We start from the raw sequence: 21,969 nt of genomic DNA, 5'->3' as shown, positions 1-21,969 counted from the left end.
GGTAAAATAGAGACGGAGGGGTGGTTGAGAAGGTTGGAATGGCGACGGTGGCGCTGAACACGACTGCGGCAGCGACGACGTGCAAGCCGCCGATGAAGGCGACGTCGAACGGGTCGTGGCAGGGCGACAACCCACTGGACTATGCGCTGCCGTTGGCCATTGTCCAGATCTGCTTGGTGATCACTGTCACGAGATTCCTCGCCTTCGTCCTGCGACCCCTTCGCCAGCCGCGCGTCATCGCCGAGATCATCGTACGTGCTCCTCGGTCTCTTCTCCTCCTTCGCTTGGTTGGATTTCTCCGTTGGGTTGGTGGAGATGAAACGTTGTGGACATCACGTTGTGTCGCATGATGTGTTGCAGGGCGGGATATTGCTGGGCCCATCGGCGCTGGGGCGCAGCGAGGCGTTCCTCAACACGGTGTTTCCGAAGCAGAGCCTGACGGTGCTCGACACCCTCGCCAACATCGGCCTTCTCTTCTTCCTCTTCCTGGTGGGGCTGGAGCTAGACATTCGTGCCATCCGCCGCACCGGGAAGCGCGCCCTGGGCATTGCCGTCGCTGGCATCTCCCTCCCCTTCATCATGGGCATCGGCACCTCTGTCGTCCTCCGCCACACCGTCTCCAAGGGCGTCCGCGCTGGCCCCTTTCTAGTCTTCATGGGCGTCGCCCTCTCCATCACCGCCTTCCCCGTCCTCGCCCGCATCCTCGCCGAGCTCAAGCTCCTCACTACCGACCTCGGCCGCATGGCCATGTCCGCTGCAGCCGTCAACGACGTCGCAGCCTGGATCCTCCTCGCTCTCGCCATCGCCCTGACAGGCTCAGGATCCCCCCTCATTTCCCTTTGGGTCCTCCTCACTGGCGTCGGCTTCGTCGTCTTTGTCGCCCTCCTAGTCCGCCCCGTTCTCGACTGGATGGCCCGCCGCTCCCCGGTAGGCGAGCCGGTCAAGGAGATCTACATCTGCGCGACGCTCGCCACCGTCCTCGCGGCCGGCTTCGTCACCGACACCATTGGCATTCACGCCCTGTTCGGCGCCTTCATCATCGGCATCGTCGTTCCCAAGGACGGGCCCTTCGCCGGGGTCCTTATTGAGAAGATCGAGGACCTCATCGCTGGGCTCTTCCTTCCGCTCTACTTCGTTTCTAGCGGCCTCAAGACCAACGTGGCCACCATCCGCGGCGGCCAGTCGTGGGCTCTACTCGTTCTCGTCATTTGCACCGCGAGCTTCGGCAAGATCGGCGGCACCCTCGTCGTCTCGCTGCTTGTCAAGGTTCCCATGAGAGAAGCCCTTACGCTGGGCATCCTCATGAACACCAAGGGCCTCGTCGAGCTCATCGTCCTCAACATCGGCAAGGATCGAAAAGTACGTAAGACTTCTCCTCCCTCTCTCTCTCTCTCTCTGACTTAAGCACCGTACTCGTATCGTTTGACCGAGACAGACGTGACAGGTTCTCAACGACGAGACGTTCGCCATACTGGTGCTGATGGCCCTGTTCACCACTTTCATCACCACGCCCATAGTGATGGCCGTCTACAAGCCCGCACGTCGTTCCCCGCCGTACAAGCACCGCAGCATCCTGCGCGACGACGCAGAGAGCGAGTTCCGCATCCTGGCCTGCTTCCACGGCAGCCGAAACATCCCCACCATGATCAACTTGATCGAGTCCTCCCGTGGCACTCGGCGCCGCGGCATCACTGTCTACGCCGTGCACCTGATGGAGCTGTCGGAGCGGTCGTCCGCCATCTCCATGGTCCACAAGGCCCGGCGCAACGGCCTCCCCTTCTGGAACAAGAAGCAGTGCTACGAGGACGGCGGCGACCAGCTCGTGGTCGCCTTCCAGGCCTACCAGCAACTCAGCAACGTCACCGTCCGCTCCATGACTGCCATCTCCGACCTCCAAACGATCCACGAGGACATCATAACGAGCGCCGAGCAGAAGCGAACCTCCTTCATCCTCCTCCCTTTCCACAAGCTCCAGCAGATCGATGGTTCAATGGAGTCGATCGGCCACGCCTACCACCTCGTCAACCAGCGTGTCCTCCGCTGTGCCCCGTGCTCCGTCGGCATCCTTGTGGACCGCGGGCTCGGTGGCGCAGCTCAGGTTGTTGCCAGCGAAGTGTTCTACACGGTGGCGGTCCTCTTCTTCGGGGGCAGGGATGACCGGGAGGCCCTCGCCCTCGGGATGCGCATGGCGGAGCACCCAGGGATCCAGCTCACCGTCACGCGGTTCATTCCCCAAGCGGATCAGTTGAGGGGCCGCGACGGAGGAGGGAGCGTGACCATAAGGATGGATGCGAACGAGATCGCCGCCGACGAGGACTACATCACCGTGTTCCGCGACAAGGTGTTGCCCTCCAACGAGTCCATCACGTACGACGATAAGGTGGCGGGAGGAAAGGCCGAGATCGTTGCTGCGATCAAGGACATGGGGCGGTGCAACCTGTTCCTGGTAGGTCAAGCGCCTGCCACCGTAGCTTTGACTGACAAGAATGACTGCCCTGAGCTGGGGCCGGTCGGGAGCTATTTGGCTTCGTCCGAGTTCGGCACGACATCGTCGGTGTTGGTAATCAAGCAGTTCGATCCGACGGCAAACCCACCACAGCAGGCTGACGAGGGGCTGCTGACGTCCGACTTGCCCGATACTCCCGTGGCTGGAAGCGCCCGCCATTAAACTCGATCTCGGTACGGCTCTTTCGAAGCTTATAATAAGCGTATTAACAATGGATGTATCATAGAGAAGCGAAGAAGAAGAAGAAGAATTCACTTCAATCATATCTGAAAAGAAATATGTGAATGAGATAAAAACAAAATTAAATGAAAAAATAGGATCGGATGAATAAAGGGGATGCATTATTAACTCGATTTGTTGAGTTGCATTATTAATATGCTTACATTGATTGACGCATACATAACCCAACCACGTTATAACCTATACAAAAGATGGCATCCACCACTCCCGACGATGATGACGACATGAGAAGAGGATGTCATTCGAGCATAGGGATCGTTTGATACACATCATGCTTTTTTCATTTTCTAGGATGTCATTAATTGCCTTTAGCTAAAGTGTTGTTCTTGTTTAGGATAAAGAAGATATGAGCTAAAGTAAGCCGAGGATGAGTTTGTTTTATTTAATGATTTTCTTTAATTCCTTTAATTTATATTTGTCAGTTATACCTATGTGTCAATAAATTATAACCTATATAAATTATATCATTTATCTTCTAGATAATAAAAGGATTTTGACAGATAAATATATCAACAACATAATAACCTATTAGACATGTAGTCAGGTCGATGCGTTGATCAAAAATAGCTCGACACTATTTTTGATATACGATCATCTCGATACATGATATGTGCTAACCGTAATGCTAAGGATTCGACAAACATTTACATGATCAATAATAACATACTGACCCTATATAATTATCTAAACAAAATGATTCATCATTAAATTTTGTCGAACTCCTTACAAAAATGTGTCAAATAATTTGGTAATATAATATTTTTTATTATCAAATTTATAAATATCGTACTAGCATAATTTTATATGGAATCCTACCAAACCACCTTATTCTCAATCCCACAATTTGTATAACATAAATTTTAAGTTACATTAATAAGCTTTAAGTTGCATCGATCACTATTAGTTTCACTAAAAATATAAGGCAATATTAAATATATAATATGCATATTATAAGCTTAATTTCATTGTATACATACATAAATCAAAATAATATGATTTACTTTACCCAAAGAGATGTTATTTGTTGCCAAACTCGAAAGGATTCGACCCAATGAGAAATTTCCACTTCTATCTAATAGAGAGCAGTAGTGCTTTGTCCATAATCTTATTTAATTATGAAATGGTTATTGTATTAGGTCAAATATTTCCATTCAAAATTGGATGTCAAAGTGAGAAGGGCCCTCTCTTTATAATGATTTAGCATGGATGTCAAGTTGAGGAAGAACTTCGGAATATTATGGTCGAAATTTGAGGACCACATACCATAACAAAATAGAATATGTACCATATCATAAACATCTTTTTATAATATGCGTATATTTAACTCTATAAAGACTCAAAATATGATTTTTCTTGTTAAATATCAACTACACGCTTTGCATTTGTTTTAGTTGAATGGTGATCTTACTCTATTTAAAATGGCTTTGGTTTTATGATAGAATATAGAACTATTAATTTTGATTTTGGTTATAGAACTCGCAAGTTAATTTTTAGTATTTTTAATTAAAAATAATATAAAAATATATAATTTTATTTTAAAATTTAAAAGCCAGATACATAACTTTCATGAGCGTAATAATACAAAAAAAAGTTATAAAAATAATTAAATAAATAATACTATTAATATTTGAACATAAGTTTCTTAGGTTTAAAACCAACCATTTAATCATTATATTATTAGTACATTTAACTTTTATAAATATTTATCATACTTAATTAGTTTAAAACTGAGGAATCGAAAATCGATTTCGGTTCATATCATACTTAATTTGATTTTTGGTTCGAACTGAATCGTGATCGGACTATACAATCCGGTACATAATATTACCTTTATCATTGATTAATTTTAATAACTATGTTAAGTTTAGTTCAACTAATTATTATATGATATGACCCTATTAAACGACCAAATTATCAAGAAGAAATAGCCTTCATGGGGATTCATAGCATAAGAAAATAATTTATAGAAAACACTAAAAGGAGGAGGACATGGAAAATAATCCTATTAATGAAAGCATCATTCCTTGCTTTCCAAATTAACCATATGCTAAGTTGCACTAAAACCCCTAAGGATAGAATAGCAAAATAATTATAAAAAAAATTCAAATAATTTTAGAAATATTACATCAAACCAATAATTCAGGGCTTCGCTCGCAATGATATCATTCATGTCATCGCAAGTATCTTGCAAGCCTCTCTACAGTGGAAAAGATGAGTGTCCAACAAAAACAAAATACATAGATAATAGATTCCCCAACTATTAATTATTATGGTCTCTCACAAATAAAGTTGTAAGATATGATTGGCATCTTTATAAAAAATTATCTAAATTATTTAATAAAAAATTAATATTTGATAAGTGAGTATGATATACTTAATATTTTATAATGTGTTGATCCGTATTTTTCACTTCAAAATTAATGTGAAACGTATTCAAAATTGGGAAACGAATAAAAATACGTCTAACGACGCATCGAGAAAACTATTAATACATAGAGAGAGAGAGAGAGAGAGAGAGAGGAATCTCATTCGCCGTTACCTCCGCGTCGCGGAACTCCTTGCCGGTCCAACGAAGTCTACCACAAGCAGCTGAATTCAAGCAAAGAGGAGCTATATTAGGGCGCAGGCGGTGCTCGCGGCCTCGGTCCGCTGTCTCCTTCCCGCTTTCTTCTCCTCATTTACCCGCCTCTCGCCATGGCCGATTCTGCCTCTGACGATTTGGACCCGCTCCTCGATAGTAATCCCTCGCGCTCGCTCGGTCGCACGCACGCACGCATCTCGGTGTCTCGATTCCTTTTTGTGTTTGATTCCGTCTATCTTCTTTGTTTTAGGCGCTTTGGACGATTTCTCGAAGCTCGGTCTCGCTCCGGCCGCCCAGAGGTCCGCTTCTCCCCCGTCCGTAACCCTTGCTCATCTGAATCGGTTCTTGGATTCGTTTATGGTGTTATTGTTGTTTGCTATGTTTCGATGATCGATAGGAGCGATGGTGATGGAGACGACGGAGAGGGAAGGGCTTCGTTGCCGTCGATGGCTTCGGCTCCGCGGGTGCAGGGATTGGGGATGGGATTGCCGGACTTGGGCGGCGCGCGGAGGAAGGCCCAGCAGAGGGCCCGGCCCGGTGGGTCCCACGCCTCCGAGGCGCTCGAGAAGTTGATGCAGCTGACGCGTGAGGCGGTGAGGGGCCTGGAGTCCGCCACGGGGGCCGCCGTCCCCAGAGGCGGCGATGCTGGGTTTGATGAGGACAGGATGGTCGGCGAGTTAGTCAAGCAGTTTGAGGAGCTCGCAGGCTCGCAGGTATGCCTTCTTCTTCGATTGTGTTTGTTTCCTGTCCAAGTAAATTCTAGTTGTTTGATTGTATGGAGATTTAGAATCTTGTTATCGCTCTCTTATGATGTTAAAGTAGCATGTATTGTAGGGAAATAGTTTGGTTGGGTGTTCTTCTTTCTTATATGAACGAAGCTTAAGTTTCATCAGTATGGATTTTCTCGGAGCTTGTTTCGTGGGTACACCAAATTATCAGTCATTGTTTAACAGGATTTTCCAGTCCTCAGTCAAGCTATGATAAAGTCTTATAACAGGTTTAAAATGGTTGTAATGCTTAAAATAAGATGCAAGTCTTTTGGCTGTCTACCATTCGGCCAGTTGAAAAGTTATTAAGACCTTTTGATTTATAGAGACAAAACTTAATAGGAAAATAAAACTTTAAAGGTTGTAAACTCTGCAAGGGAGCATATGGATCATATTGGTATCGGTGTTCCATTTTTTTCATATAAGAAGCTTTTTAAATGTTTGGTCAGAATTATATATAGATTACTGTTGAGAACCATATATAAATTACTGTGTAAAGATGGAGGGTTGGACACATCATTGAGACCGAACTTGGACATAGATGTTATATGTAAAAGGGAGCTAGTGGCTACATTTAAAAGACTTACATCGATCATATCTCAAGTTCACAAACAAAGTATAAATATAAAATCCATAAGTGAAATTTGCATTTGATGATAAAAAGGGCTCTTGCGATTTGACTATTAACATAATTTTTCGAAGAATTAATCTGTAAAGGAGTAGAACCGATGGGTGCTTTGAACTTCCTTTTGAAATCATTTGATGGGAATGAAGTCGTAGAAATTTCTTAATTCTTGTGTGGTTGCATTCAGGAACCAGTTAGCAAAAACTGGCACATGATGTAACTGGCAGAGGAAGGCTTTTTTTTTGAGTTGTTATGTCTTGGATTCTTTGAATTCAGTATTTTAGGAACTCATGCACCTTTATTTTTTTTGAAGTATTTGAAGAGAGCACTTTTGGTGCAGTCATGTCTCTCGTGATGACTGTAACTTACACATGCAGATTATTGGAAGCCAGTTTAAGAAAGTGTTGATTGAATGATTAATTGCTTGGTCAAATTTGGAACATAGAATACTATATTGATGATTTTTTTATTTGATTGAATGCTCAGCACAGAATGGTACAGGTTACCAGTTAGAGGGGAGTTCCCTGATTTGAAGGTCTAAGGCTACTAATACAGTTAATAGTGCTTTGTATCTAGGTCCAAAAATTTTAGTCTGGAGCCTTAAATTTACTAAAAACCAGAGTGAATAATCTGATTGCATGAAGCTCTTTAGGATTTGCAATGGTTATATTGGGCAAGGTATTTCAGCCATTTTTTTGCTCAGTGTATACACCTTTAGCTATATGGCAATAGTCACCCTTTAATCGTGATTGATATTGTTTTGATGCCATCATACCCAAGGGTCAAATTGTGCACTGTTATAACTTATAAGTAGCAGTAATAGCAGCTACTTCAGTGGTCATGGTAGCCACTATAGTAGTTAATTGTGTTTGGCACTATCCCATGCATGTTCGTGAAACTACTATTTATGTTACTGTAGCAGGTCCTTTAAACCCAACAGCCCTTTCGAGCAACAGATTGTATAAACTGGTTACAGGAAGGGCTCAAGTTGACTCAAGTTAAATTTTAGATACCTTTTTTTTGTGCAATGTTGAGATATGAGAAATTTAAACTCTATTTATACCCTAACTTGTCTTGAGTGAACATCAATATCACTGTTTTGCTCCACTTGAACTGTTCTTTGGCTCTCTATTTTTTTTATCATTAACAGTCTTGTCCTTTGTCACTTTCTTTCTCTCTCCTGTTGTCTTTCTTTCTCATTCTCTCTCTCTCTCTCTCTCTCACTCTCTCTCTCTCTCTCTCTCTCTCTCTCTCTCTATATATATATATATATATATATACAGCATGTTTTGATATTTTAATTTTTTCATATTTTGATTTATTTTTTATATTTACATAATATACAGTTCATAAGATATATGAATTTTGATTTTCATATCTTAGTCATTGTAAACTGCTAGACATCTTTTGGTAGTCTTAACTTTGGTTTTATGTTAATGGTCCACTATTACTTGATGGAGACTTTGACACCTCAGATTCATCCTACAACGGAAGTGGGAGGTGCTTTGAGTTGGTTTATAGGGATAGATAGGTCTAGTGGTCTACTATTATTAACTTGATCTTAGGTAATTGGGGCCAGTGGTTTAGAACTGTCTTTGTGCAACACACTGTCCTAGTGATAACATGAAAAATAAACTTACCATCAGGGATGGGATAAATCTGTCTACCCCATAGCTTTTATTTATTTTTACTTCTGATACTATTGCAGGACCAATTGTTAATAGAAAACAACACATGTATATATATATATATATATATTGTATTGAAATTGCCTTTTGTGTGTGATATAAGCAATAGGCTCGACAATCAAGGTCCTTATACCCCTGACATTTGCATAATTATGCACTTTATAGTTCTGTTAGGACGTTGATTTGGTGACTTGCATTTATCCGGGACTGATAACTGCATCAGTTGTAAGAAAGTTTTTCATCTTTGTCCTACACAATGCATTTTTTTTTTCTTCTTGGTCATATTAGGTTTTCATTTCGGCCCTTTTTTTTGGGCAAAATTCCTTTGGTTTCCTAGTCATTTCAGATTTTCATTTCTGCCTTTTTTTTGCAACATTCCTTGGGTTTCCTAATGTTTCATTTGATGGCTTATTGACTGGGAAGACATTAAACATAACTCATATTTTCATCTTTTCTGTATAGGATGTGGAATCTATTGTTGAAACTCTTATGCAACAGCTTTTGTCTAAAGAAATTCTGCATGAGCCCATGAGGGAAATTGGAGAAAGATATCCAAAGTGGTTGGAAGAGAACAAAAATGATCTGAACCCGGAAGAATATGACCGCTATTATCGCCAATATGAGCTTATATTGAAGCTAAATGATGTTTATGAAAATGACCCTGAAAACTTCTCCAAGATTGTTGATCTCATGCAGACTATACAGGAATGTGGTCAACCACCCAGTGATATTGTACAAGAACTTGCTCCTGATCTTGATCTAAGCAACTTCGGCCAATTGTGAGTTCACCATTTTGCTTCTTTTGTTATGCCTAATTATTTATTGTCTCATAAGAATCAAATTTCCTCTTAATGCATTCTCCATAACAATTTGTTGAACTTGGAGAGCTGAGAAGCTGTGATAGGTATAGCTCCAATATTGTTACTGGTCATCGGCCAGGCTACTCTGTGTCAGGATGGGTTGGTACTCCAACCTATTGAAGAAAGGCAGCAGAAAGACACACTACAGATAAAATTGTTGGAGAATAACTGCTTGATTTGGTTGTGGCAGAGGGAAGGCAAGGATGCTTTCAGAGCAGTCAATGACAAAGCGACGTTCTTGTTGGTGGAGATGATGGCACATAGAAAGGGAAGCAAGGGTTGCTAAGGGTGAGGAGGTGTCACTCTTGCTAACAACCCAGCAGTAGGCGTAGCTGGCTTTGCTAGCATAGGCAGATTCCTTATGCTCGATGGAGCATGATATGGCCTTAAGGGTGAGTGCCTCACTGATTTAGGTGATGGAACGAGGAAGAATTCTTGGAGCCTCATTGAGTTTTTTATGGAGGAGGGAGGGATATGCCTATTAAATAGATAAAAAAATCCACATCTGTTCTCTTTTTCCTCCATGACAGAATCTGCATCATATTTAAAAAATAAAAACAAAAACAGGAACAGAACAAGTAGGTAAGTACCAGTATAGCTTGGTGTTAGCTTGTGTTGAATTGGACCAAGCCAAAATGCACAGTCTGAGTAGGCGGATTGGTTGGCCATTAGACCAGTAAATAACCGTCCATATAGGCTAGTAAAGGACACTTGATTCCTTGGGTATGTGTGCATGTACCTGTATACGAAGCATGCTTATGTGTATATATCTCTGTGTATATATATGGATTTTTCTCCATTAATTTTTTCTCTATAATTCGAAAATGGGATGCAACATATTTGTTATTTAAATCTTAACCCTCATTTGGTTTGGAACACTTGAGCTGATCCAGAAACGTGAGTTCCTACAAATGTATACACTTTGAACATAACCTAAACCTGCTAAATTCTTACTTACATGTACATGAATTTGAAAATTAGGTCTCTATTAGTCTTCTCTTCCTGCAACCAAGAAGTGATGTCACACTACATTACATTTTATTTAAGTTATTCTTTTTCTTCAGTAAAAGAGGTAAAGGCCATCAAGCTGTAGATTGTGTCTAGTTTGCTAGATTTAGATAAAAAATGGTGGCAATGACACAATGACATTTGAGAAGGCCTTCTGGAAGATGCTGAAGCATTCACTTCTCCATGTTTTAGAACTTACAAATTAGGCCATTGTTCTTGGAGATGACTGCTGCTCAAAGTTCAAAAACTGAGTCAGGTTGAGATTGGACATCCAGAAAAATTATGATTGGGTTCCATTGAATTGGGTGGTTCAGATTAGGGTTTCTGGTTTGAGTGAAAAATTGGCTTGAAATATGAGACCTGAAATTTGCAGAAAAAGGTCAGGTTACTTGTCATTGAGCCTTTATACACTCAACTTATGCAATTGCCTCTTCATCATACACTTGTGCTTGATTTGCTGCATCCAAGTCTCTGATCTAAACTTGTTTTATGATGTTTCATGCTCATCTAACACAGGATGGCTACAGTTAAACATCTTATCTTTCTTCTACTTTTGTTTCATGGGATTGTTAATATTTCCTTTGAAGCTTAAGTTTTCTGATTCTAACTTTTTATTCTTTTTGATCACTGCTGCAGATCCCCTGATCAACTCGATGCCACATCCGATTGTTGTATAATGTGAGAACGGAGAAGGATGGCTACAGTTAAACATCTTATCTTTCTCTATGATGTTTCATGCTCTAAACTTGTTTTATGATGTTTCATGCTCATCTAACACAGGATGTGATATGACAAAAAATGGCAGCACAGTCGGACGAGACAGAAGCGGGTAACGGTTTAAGCTCGCCCATACCCTGCGATCCCCCGGTCTCCCACGCAACCCCCTGAGCGACACACTGCCCGAGGCTCTCCATACCCTGCAGCAGCTCGGCCTCCCATGCAACCCCAGCGGTAACATCAAACCTCCTCTATAAATACCCCTGAGTCCTAAGCAAAAGGGGGGGAACTCACTCAGACACAAAACACTCAGAGGCTCTTCTTCTGCCTCATCCACAATCCCCTCCACATCTTCCTCTAACTTGATCGTCGGAGGGGTCGGGCCGAGCTCCCGGCCCGACCTGTGTGCAGGTGCGAGACGGTGTCGCCTCTTCCCGAAGCTGCGGCGGAGCTGCCTCCCGACCCGAGCCGCCGACCCGAACCGCCGACCCGACCTGCCGAACCGACCTCCCGACCCGAACCACCGAGCTTGGCCACCGGGAGACCTCGAGGAGCGCCCCCACGGAGATCACCGCCTTCCGGACCCGAACCAAGCCGCGACGGCCCCGAGGCCACGGCTAAAAAAGTTACTTACCGTAACATAATGGCGCTACAAGGAGGGCCCGAAATGACGGTACGTTAGCTTTCTCCTTGGTTGCTCCACTGCAGCCGACCTGCACCAGCAGCAGCGACTTCTGGGGTCGGTCTCGGCCCCACGCGCGCGGCCAGCCCGCGCGCCTCGGCCCCTCGGTCCCACGTGCGCCTCACGCGCGGCCAACCCGCGCGCATCACGCGCGGCCAAACCGCCCGCGTCCCACGCGCGCGGCCAGCCCGACCGCGCCGAGCGTCTCGGCCACTAGGCCCCACGCGCGCGGCCATCCCGCGCGCCTCGGCCCCTCGGTCCCACGCGCGCCTCACGCGCGGCCAACCCGCGCGCATCACGCGCGGCCAAACCGCCCGCGTCCCACGCGCGCGGCCAAACCGCCCGCGTCTCATGCGCGCGGCCAGCCCGACCGCGCCGCGCGTCTCGGCCACTCGGCCCCACGCGCGCGGCCAGCCCGACCGCGCCGAGCGTCTCGGCCACTAGGCCCCACGCGCGCGGCCATCCCGCGCGCCTCGGCTCCTCGGTCCCACGCGCGCGACCAGCCCGCGTGCCTCGGCACCTCGGTCCCACGCGCGCGACCAGCCCGCGCGCCTCGACCTCGCGTGGGCCCCTCGGTCCCACGCGCGCGACCAGCCCGCACGTCTCGGCCACTCGGCCTCATGCGCGGCAAACACGCCGCCTTGCTGCCTCGCTGCCTCGGCCACTCGGCCTCATGCGCAGCCAACATGCTGCCTCGGCCACTCGGCCCCACGCGCAGCTAACACGCCGCCTCGCTGCCTCGGCCACTCGGCCTCCTGCGCAGCCGGCAAGCAGCATTGCTGCCTCGGCCACTCGGCCACATGCGCAGCCAACACGCTGCCTCGGCCACTCGGCCTCGTGCGCAGCCAGCACGCAGCCTCGCTGCCTCGGCCACTCGGCCACATGCGCAACCAACACGCTGCACGCTGCCTCGGCCCCATGCGCGGTCTATCTGCCAACACCGAGCACCTCAGCCAATCACTGCCGAGCTCCACCTCGGCACGGCCCGACCGCCCGTCGTGTTCCTCGGCCGCGTGGTGCCCGAGGCCGCGTCCTCGCGTCCTGCCCGCCTGATCGTGCTACTCGGTCGCATGACCCTCGCGACCACGCCAGCGCGGTCACCCCGCCTGCGTCGTGCTCCTTGGCTCCATGTTCCCGAGACAGACCAGTGCCGCCAGTACGCCCGCGTCGTGCCCCTCGGCTCCATAAACCCCGAGACACGTCTGCGCGGCCAGCCCGCCCGCGCCGAACGGCACGGCCCTATCCACCTGGTTCACGCCCCTTGGCCGCGGCTTGCCTACGCCGAACCCCTCAGCTCCATGCTTGCCAAGCCCACCACCTCGGTCGCAGCCTGCCTGCACCGAGCACCTCGGCAACTCTCTGCCGAAATCCCACCTCAGCGCGGCCTGCCCGCCTGAGCGGTGTACCTCGGTCGCAGCCTGCCTGCACCGAGCACCTCGGCAACTCTCTGTCGAAATCCCACCTCAGCGCGGCCTGCCCGCCTGAGCGGTGTCCCTCGGTCGCAGCCTGCCTGCACCGAGCACCTTGGCCAATCTCTGCTGAGAAACACCTCGGCGCGGCCCGACCGTCTGTCGTGTTCCTCGGCCGCGTGGTGCCCGAGGCCACGTCCTCGCGTCCTGCCCGCCTGATCGTGCTACTCGGCCGCATGGCCCTTGCGACCATGCCTGCGCGGTCTACTCGCCTGCGTCGTGCTCCTCGGCAGCATGATGACCGAGATCACACCTGCGCGGCCTGCCCGCCTGCGTCGTGCTCCTCGCTTCCATCATCCCCGAGACACACCTGCCCGACCAGACCGCCTGCGTCGTGCTCCTTGGCTCCATGTTCCCGAGACAGACCAGCGCCTCCAGTACGCCTGCGTCATGCCCCTCGGTTCCATAAACCCCGAGACACGCCTGTGCGGCTAGCTTGCCCGCGCCGAACTCCTCGGCCATATCCACTACCTTGCCCACCTGGGTTACGTCCCTCGGCCGCAGCCTGCCTGCGCCGAGTGCCTCGGCTCCATGCTTGCCGAGGCCACCACCTTGATCGCGTAATGCCCGAGGCCGCCACCTCGGTCGCATAATGCCCGAGGCCTCCTCGGTCGCTTAATGCTCGAGGACACCCCCTTTGGCTTCGTACAACCCGAGACCACACCTGCGCGGTCAGCCCGCCTGCGTCGTGCTCCTCGGCTCTTCGGCTTTACGCCACCCGAGACCACGCCTGCGCGGCCAGTCCGCCCGCGTCGTGCTCCTTGGCTCTTCGGCTTTACGCCACCCGAGACCACGCCTACGCGGCCTGCCCGCCTGCGTCGTGCTCCTCGGCTCTTCGGCTTTACGCCACCCGAGACCACGCCTGCGCGGCCTGCCCGCCTGCGCCGTGCTCCTCGGCTCTTCGGCTTTACACCACCCGAGACCACGCCTGCGCGGCCTGCCCGCCTGCGTCGTGCTCCTCGGCTCTTCGGCTTTACGCCACCCGAGACCACACCTGCGCGGTCAACCCGCCTGCGTTGTGCTCCTCGGCTCTTCGGCTTTACGCCACCCGAGACCACACCTGCGCGGTCAGCCCGCCTGCGTCGTGCTCCTCGGCTCTTCGGCTTTACGCCACTCGAGATCACACCTGCGCGGTCACCCCGCCTGCGTTGTGCTCCTCGGCCCTCGGCTCTACGCCATCCCGAGACCACACCTGCGCGGTCAGCCCGCCTGCGTCGTGCTCCTCGGCTCTTCGGCTTTACGCCACCCGAGACCACGCCTGCGCGGCCAGTCCGCCCGCGTCGTGCTCCTCGGCTCTTCGGCTTTACGCCACCCGAGACCACGCCTACGCAGCCTGCCCGCCTGCGTCGTGCTCCTCGGCTCTTCGGCTTTACGCCACCCGAGACCACACCTGCGCGGTCAGCCCGCCTGCGTCGTGCTCCTCGGCTCTTCGGCTTTACGCCACCCGAGACCACGCCTGCGCGGCCAGTCCGCCCGCGTCGTGCTCCTCGGCTCTTCGGCTTTACGCCACCCGAGACCACGCCTACGCGGCCTGCCCGCCTGCGTCGTGCTCCTCGGCTCTTCGGCTTTATGCCACCCGAGACCACGTCTGCGCGGTCAGCCCGCCTGCGTCGTGCTCCTCGGCTCTTCGGCTTTACGCCACTCGAGACCACGCCTGCGCGGCCTGCCCGCCTGCGCCGTGCTCCTCGGCTCTTCGGCTTTACGCCACCCGAGACCACGCCTGCGCGGCCTGCCCGCCTGCGTCGTGCTCCTTGGCTCTTCGGCTTTACGCCACCCGAGACCACGCCTGCGCGGTCAGCCCGCCTGCGTCGTGCTCCTCGGCTCTTCGGCTTTACGCCACCCGAGACCACGCCTGCGCGGTCAGCCCGCCTGCGTCGTGCTCCTCGGCTCTTCGGCTTTACGCCACCCGAGACCACACCTGCGCGGTCAGCCCGCCTGCGTCGTGCTCCTCGGCTCTTCGGCTTTACACCACCCGAGACCACACCTGCGCGGTCAGCCCGCCTGCGTCGTGCTCCTCGGCTCTTCGGCTTTACGCCACCCGAGACCACACCTGCGCGGTCAGCCCGCCTGCGTCGTGCTCCTCGGCTCTTCGGCTTTACGCCACCCGAGACCACACCTGCGCGGTCAGCCCGCCTGCGTCGTGCTCCTCGGCTCTTCGGCTTTACGCCACTCAAGATCACACCTGCGCGGTCACCCCGCCTGCGTTGTGCTCCTCGGCCCTCGGCTCTACGCCATCCCGAGACCACACCTGCGCGGTCAGCCCGCCTGCGTCGTGCGCCTCGGCTCCTCGGCCTCACGCGCAGCCAGCAAGCAGCCTCGCTGCCTCGGCCACTCGGCCTCATGCGCAGCCGGCACGCTGCCTTACTGCCTTGCTGCCTCGCTGCCTCGGCTCCTCGGCCCCATGCGCAGCAAGCAGCCCGCTGCCTCGGCCCCTCGGCCTCATGCGCAGCCAGCACGCTGCCTCGGCCCCTCGGCCCCATACGCAGCAAGCAGCCCGCTGCCTCGGCCCCATGCCCGGCCAGCCCGCCGCCTGCGCGCCTCAGCGTGCCTCTTGGCTCACGGTTAGCCTCGGCCTAACCCCCTCTTTTTTGCATTCGCACGGCTCGGCCGTAGACGACCTGAGCCCACCTCAGCGCAGCCTGCCCGCCTGAGCGGTGTCCCTCGGTCGCAGCCTACCTGCACCGAGCACCTCGGCAACACTCTGTCGAAATCCCACCTCAGCGCGGCCTGTCCGCCTGAGCGGTGTCCCTCGGTCGCAGCCTGCCTGCACCGAGCACCTCAGCCAATCACTGCCGAGATCTACCTCGGCGCGGCCTATCCGCCTCTATCGTGTACCTCGGCTGCCTGGTGCCCGAGTCCACGTCCTCGCGTCCTGCCCGCCTGCGTCGTGCTACTCGGTCGCATGGCCCTTGCGACCACGCCTGCGCGGTCTGCCCGCCTGCGTCGTGCTCCTCGGTCGCGCAATGCCCGAGACCACACCTGCGCCGCCAGCCGCCTGCGTCGTGCTCCTTGGCTCCATGTTCCCGAGACAGACCAGTGCCGCCAGTACGCCCGCGTCGTGCCCCTCGGCTCCATAAACCCCGAGACACGTCTGCACGGCCAGTCTGCCCGCGCCGAACTCCACGGCCCTATCCACCTGGTTCACGCCCCTCGGCCGCGGCTTGCCTGCACCAGCTCCATGCTTGCTAAGCCCACCACCTCGGTCACAGCCTGCCTGCACCGAGCACCTCGGCAACTCTCTGCCGAAATCCCACCTCAGCGCGGCCTGTCCGCCTAAGCGGTGTCCCTCGGTCGCAGCCTGCCTGCACCGAGCACCTCGGCCAATCGCTGCCGAGATCTACCTCGGCGCGGCCTGTCCGCCTCTATCGTGTACCTCGGCTGCATGGTGCCCGAGTCCACGTCCTCGCGTCCTGCCCGCCTGCGTCGTGCTACTCGGTCGCATGGCCCTTGCGACCACGCCTACGCGGTCTGCCCGCCTGCGTCGTGCTCCTCGGTCGCGCAATGCCCGAGACCACACCTGCGCCGCCAGCCGCCTGCGTCGTGCTCCTTGGCTCCATGTTCCCGAGACAGACCAGTGCCGCCAGTACGCCCGCGTCGTGCCCCTCGGCTCCATAAACCCCGAGACACGGCTGCACGGCCAGCCCGCTTGCGTCATACTCCTCGGTCGCGTAATGCCCGAGGCACACCAGAGCGGTCCACCCGCCTACTCCTCGGCCGCGTATTGCCCGAGGCTCTTCAGCCTTGCTCCTCGGTCGCGTAATGCCCGAGGCACTTCTGCGCGGTCACCCCGCCCGCGTTGTGCTCCTCGGCTCTTCGGCTTTACGCCACCCGAGACCACGCCTGCGCGGCCAGTCCGCCCGCGTCGTGCTCCTCGGCTCTTCGGCTTTACGCCACCCGAGACCACGCCTGCGCGGCCAGCCCGCCTGCGTCGTGCTCCTCGACTCTTCGGCTCTACGCCATCCCGAGACCACATCTGCGCGGTCACCCCGCCTACGCTGTGCTCCTCAGCCCTCACCGGCTCCATCGGCCCCGAGTCTAACCTTGCTCGGCTTCCTGACTAAGTTGCGCACCTCGGCCCCATGTTGCACGAGACACGTCCGCGCGGCTAGCCCGCCTACGTCATACGCCTCGGATATGCATGACCAGCCCACCTGAAGTAAAAAGCCATGCATCGGACCCCCTGCATGCAAGAACCGACGCATAGCTCCTTTCGGGGGGGGGCATATGATATGACAAAAAATGGCAGCACAGTCGGACGAGACAGAAGCGGGTAACGGTTGAAGCTCGCCCATACCCTGCGATCCCCCGGTCTCCCACGCAACCCCCTGAGCGACACACTGCCCGAGGCTCTCCATACCCTGCAGCAGCTTGGCCTCCCATGCAACCCCAGCGGTAACATCAAACCTCCTCTATAAATACCCCTGAGTCCTAAGCAAAAGGGGGGGAACTCACTCAGACACAAAACACTCAGAGGCTCTTCTTTTGCCTCATCCACAATCCCCTCCACATCTTCCTCTAACTTGATCGTCGGAGGGGTCGGGCCGAGCTCCCGGCCCGACCTGTGTGCAGGTGCGAGACGGTGTCGCCTCTTCCCGAAGCTGCGGCGGAGCTGCCTCCCGACCCGAGCCGCCGACCCGACCTGCCGAACCGACCTCCCGACCCGAACCACCGAGCTCGGCCACCGGGAGACCTCGAGGAGCGCCCCCACGGAGATCACCGCCTTCCGGACCCGAACCAAGCCGCGACGACCCCGAGGCCACGGCTAAAAAAGTTACTTACCGTAACAGGATGGCTACAGTTAAATATCTTATCTTTCTTCTACTTTTGTTTCATGGGATTGTTAATATTTCCTTTGAAGCTTAAGTTTTCTGATTCTAACTTTTTATTCTTTTTGATCACTGCTGCAGATCCCCTGATCAACTCGATGCCACATCCGATTGTTGTATAATGTGAGAACGGAGAAGGGCATTTTTTTACAATATGACAAATAATTAGCTGGTTTCTTCTTCCCCTAATATGTTAACAATGAGTTATTTCTTGTCAGTTTTTTCTCTGATTCTTTGCTGTGAAAGACGTTTAATAGCCAATATATGAAGAATATTGTATTTCCAAACTTTGCAAGGATATATATATATATATATATATATATATATATAACTCTTGAAGTTTAAGCATACGATGATAGTGAAGTTGGGAATAGTTCAAAGATGTTCATGTTTGAATTATCTTATTTTCGAAGTATATTGGAAGAAATGACATGGCTATGCAATTGAAGTTAACTCAATCTTCATGAATAACTCAGACTCGAGCTTATGTTTGACTCCGGCTGGTGTTGTCTGAGATTAACAAAGTTATGTAAAAAATAAGCTTACTTTTTCTTTTGTTTTCTTTATATATGACTTTGGGCTCGCCTTATGGGCATGTGTATTAATATATCGGAAATTTATGATTTTGTATTTATTGTCATAAATTCAGCATACGAATCTTTAAGTTGCATGTATCCCTTTGCCGAAATCTCTATCAGTTTATTGTCAATTTACCATGAAGATATTAGAATCTTTTTAAAACTCGTTAACGCAATAATATTATTGGGCTATTTTACATTTTTATATGATTTTATAAATTTAAAGTAGCCATATTAAAAGGAGGGATATATGCGAAAAGCCTTTGTATTTTTTAGGATGTATACGTTTTACTGGAACCTTTACCGTAAAAATTAGGTTAATTATATGTAACTTCTTTAGTATTTCGATCTTTAGATTTAAAAAAATTATATCAAAATTTTTATAGTTATGAAAGTGAAACATTTAACCTCATTTATCATAATATTATTGGTTTCATCGATGAAAGATACCACGTAATAGTACGTGCATGAATGGTGATTCAACTAGAACTGGAAACTTGCTTAATGAAATTTTCACGATAGATTTCTTTTCGAATTATCGAATCTATATCTTTAGAATCCAAATCTATATCTTTTTAATGGAATTAAGGAATTGACATAGAAACTCACTTCTCAACTCCCATTAGTGCTTCAAAGTAAATAAGAGATCCTTACCTTGTTACAGCGAAAGCTCCATCTTCCGCTTCGGCAACGGGTCTTGTTACAGCATGCTTAAAAGAAAGTATTTACTTGATTCTAGCTAGACTTTTCATTTTAATTGATCCTCTTTCTTGCTCCCATTAGCGGTTCGACAACTGCATTATGTGCTAAGTAATTACTCTTGTACTTATACTTGATTCTTCAATAAGAACTACACCGGGAGAATCTATTTATTTATCAATCTCGACCAAGGATGTCCGAATATATTTCATGCTTATAATCCATAAGGATGTCTCAGTACATTTCACATGCTTATAATCAATCTTTGCGCTCATCCTAAGACAACTCCATTATCTTCTTTTGACTTTTCGGGTACCAAGGTGCTTATAGCTTACTTACTTTATGGGATGCCAATATTCAATTCTTTCTTTCTTTCTAGCGGAGAGTAAGGTTCCACTCTCTTTTTTTATTCAACAAGCAAATCCACCCATTCAAGAAGTAAACAACTGCTTCATCTCGGCTTGGCTTCTTAATAGGATAAAACTCATTCAATGAACTTCCTCCCTCGATTGTAAACTTTGTTTCTGGGTGGGGTGGCAAAGGAGTATGCTTAAGTTTCTATACTAACCTAGTAACGCTAGATTCTATTTTTTAATTCAACTCACTATCCCGTACGCACAGAATGAGATTGAACTAACTCTGCACTATCAACTCTCAATTGTCTTCTTGTTAGCGCACGACATCTTACCCGAACCTATCCTCTTGAGCACCCTACAACAATACCACCAACATAAGCATGACAATAACCTCTTGAGCACTCTACAACAATACCACCAGCTCCAACGGGACAATAACCTCTTTGCACTTAATGAAACTACAAGCAGCTAGAGCAGAACAATCTGATGATGACTTTCTCACTTAGCGTGCATATATAGAGTTAGGGAGCTTATTAAGACACACCTCTGGTCGATAACACCTTTAGAACAACACAATCTTATCACACACACGTCACTTGTTAATTATCTTATTGAGATTATGGGCATGAGAAGGAGAAGGCTCATAAGCTGGATTAGGATCATAAGCTTTAGCAGGAGCATAAGCAGGAGAACTAATGTAAAGGACTTAAAAAGAGCGCTTGAACTTGTTCATTATTAGAGGACGACAACTCTCCTCACGTGCCAAGTAAGGGTAAGCTAATATATAATGGTGAACTCAACTCTCAAATCGTCATTTCATTCAAAAGGAAAGGTGAGCTCCGTTAGCGTAAAATTCAAATAATCTCTCTTTCTAATGTACATATCTAATAGGAATCTCTGGCCCTGATGATGCACATTTTACCCAGAAAGATAACATTCCCTGAATCTATACCGCCTTACTCTTGCTTGTTGAAGATAGGCACCATAACCTTGTTTCTTCCCCTGTATTGCTTGTAACATTAGGAACTTGCCTAATGCTTGCTCTAACTCTTATACATACAATAAAAATATATTTAAAGGGCAGTAGAATAGTCCAAATGATGGATTTGCTATTAGCAATGTAACATGGAGCTTCAACTTAGAGAAATCTGGATATTAGCTATTAACAAACAGGGTAAGACAAAGCTTTAACAACGAGAAATCTGCCTGCCTTCTTTAGCCTTAACCGAGTCCACTTCTCTTACCACTTATTATCTTGCTCTAGGTGATGATTTTGTTTTAGATCCCGATCCTAATCTCCTTGATAAACCGTTTGCTATTGAGATTCCTTGTGCCTCTGATTCTCTCTCTCCGGTGTCGCCAACACCTTTCTTTTCTATGACTTCGTCCCCCTTAATTGAGTTTGGGCCTGATCCCTACTATATCTTTTGATCTTTATTAGAATCTATCTAAAGCTTCCGATTCTATTGATTATCCTACTTATTCTCTTTTCTTAGCACTTCACTCATTAGTTATTTTTTGTTTTTGAATCACATATCACAAAACCTAGTAAATATACTCCTCTTGAGTCTTTACCTTCTTCCTCTTTACCTTCTTCCTCACCTTACTCTTCTTTTTCAACTCAAAAGTGAGAATGGAGAGAGGGAGCCCTATCCTAAGGTTAGGTAGTAACTTCTTCATTTACACCTCTACCATCAATTATTCTTTTCTACCCTCGGATTCTATTTATGACTGCAACTTAACCTTCCCCAAAACAAAGAGTACTGGAGGGTTGGGCAAGGAAGAGAACTATCTAGTTACTGATTTAATCTCTATATGATATGCGTTAGTACGTACCTTCTTAGTTTGAATTTATACTTTTGAGTGGAGAGCAAAATGACCATCTCCTGGTTAGTTGCTACATCTATTATTCATATTTTTCTCCTTCTTCTGATCATGTAATAGATATGACTTATGAAACTTACTATCTTGTTTGAGCATGAGCACCTACTCAATCACTCCTTAGCGCTGATGATGTAACTCTACTTGAAGACAAAAATGAAATCGATGGACAAAAAGATAATTTTAATAATGGTGGTATACAATGGCATTGTAGGTGGTTGTGGTGGTGGTTGACGGCAACGATGTGATGGTCAGCCTTGTCGATGTCGATCCAAACATCAATGATAATAAGGAAGAGGAGGCAAAGCTGTGAGGAATCTATGTCAGTGTTAGAGGAGGAAAAGGAGGGAGGTGAGGCATCTGTATCAGTAGCACATTGCTCTACCTCCTCTTTCTCCTCTAACGTCACTCTACATTTGCATCGATGTCTGGGGAGGAAGAGGAGGCAAGTGAGGCATCTGTGCAGCATCGCTCTCAAATCCTTAG

General features: G+C 49.2%; 2 protein-coding genes across 8 annotated transcripts; both read left to right on the top strand.

Moving 5' to 3' along the window:
• LOC103971593 (cation/H(+) antiporter 19-like) lies at positions 1-2,833 on the top strand. Its single transcript, XM_009385649.3, has 3 exons — positions 1-251; positions 361-1,359; positions 1,445-2,833. Exons 1-3 carry the CDS (start codon positions 39-41, stop codon positions 2,666-2,668), a joined length of 2,436 nt encoding a protein of 811 aa, XP_009383924.2. The 5' UTR covers positions 1-38; the 3' UTR covers positions 2,669-2,833.
• A 2,432-nt stretch (positions 2,834-5,265) lies between these two features.
• On the top strand, positions 5,266-18,256 carry LOC135597444 (peroxisome biogenesis protein 19-2-like). Of its 7 annotated transcripts, none has more exons than XR_010481253.1 (8): positions 5,266-5,483; positions 5,578-5,626; positions 5,725-6,040; positions 8,870-9,186; positions 10,912-10,953; positions 11,056-11,665; positions 17,713-17,940; positions 18,051-18,256. XR_010481253.1 is itself a non-coding variant. In XM_065090389.1 (6 exons), the coding sequence occupies exons 1-5, from the start codon at positions 5,441-5,443 to the stop codon at positions 10,955-10,957; spliced, it is 771 nt and encodes a 256-aa protein (XP_064946461.1). In that variant the 5' UTR covers positions 5,266-5,440; the 3' UTR covers positions 10,958-10,978; positions 18,051-18,256. The 7 variants fall into 7 exon arrangements, 2 of the variants coding, with proteins under 2 accessions (XP_064946461.1, XP_064946462.1); XR_010481257.1 differs by having other exon boundaries at positions 10,912-10,978; positions 11,086-11,665; XR_010481255.1 differs by having other exon boundaries at positions 10,912-10,978; positions 11,081-11,665.
• Positions 18,257-21,969: the final 3,713 nt, after the last annotated feature.

The sequence above is a fragment of the Musa acuminata genome, chromosome BXJ1-11 (assembly GCF_036884655.1).
Source record: "Musa acuminata AAA Group cultivar baxijiao chromosome BXJ1-11, Cavendish_Baxijiao_AAA, whole genome shotgun sequence".
NCBI lineage: Eukaryota > Viridiplantae > Streptophyta > Magnoliopsida > Zingiberales > Musaceae > Musa > Musa acuminata.
The sequence above is the reverse complement of the archived record's forward strand: the minus strand, read 5'-3'. Positions and strand labels throughout refer to the sequence as shown.

What these genes read in the sequence shown, in the direction of transcription:
- LOC103971593 (XM_009385649.3), top strand. Translation starts at nt 39, where the DNA reads ATGGCGACGGTGGCGCTGAACACGACTGCGGCAGCGACGACGTGCAAG. An exon ending in GCGTCATCGCCGAGATCATC is followed by an intron (nt 252 to 360) that starts GTACGTGCTCCT and finishes GATGTGTTGCAG; the next exon opens with GGCGGGATATTGCTGGGCCC. An exon ending in ACATCGGCAAGGATCGAAAA is followed by an intron (nt 1,360 to 1,444) that starts GTACGTAAGACT and finishes CAGACGTGACAG; the next exon opens with GTTCTCAACGACGAGACGTT.
- LOC135597444 (XM_065090390.1), top strand. Translation starts at nt 5,441, where the DNA reads ATGGCCGATTCTGCCTCTGACGATTTGGACCCGCTCCTCGATA. An exon ending in TTTGGACCCGCTCCTCGATA is followed by an intron (nt 5,484 to 5,577) that starts GTAATCCCTCGC and finishes TCTTTGTTTTAG; the next exon opens with GCGCTTTGGACGATTTCTCG. An exon ending in CTCGCTCCGGCCGCCCAGAG is followed by an intron (nt 5,627 to 5,724) that starts GTCCGCTTCTCC and finishes GATGATCGATAG; the next exon opens with GAGCGATGGTGATGGAGACG.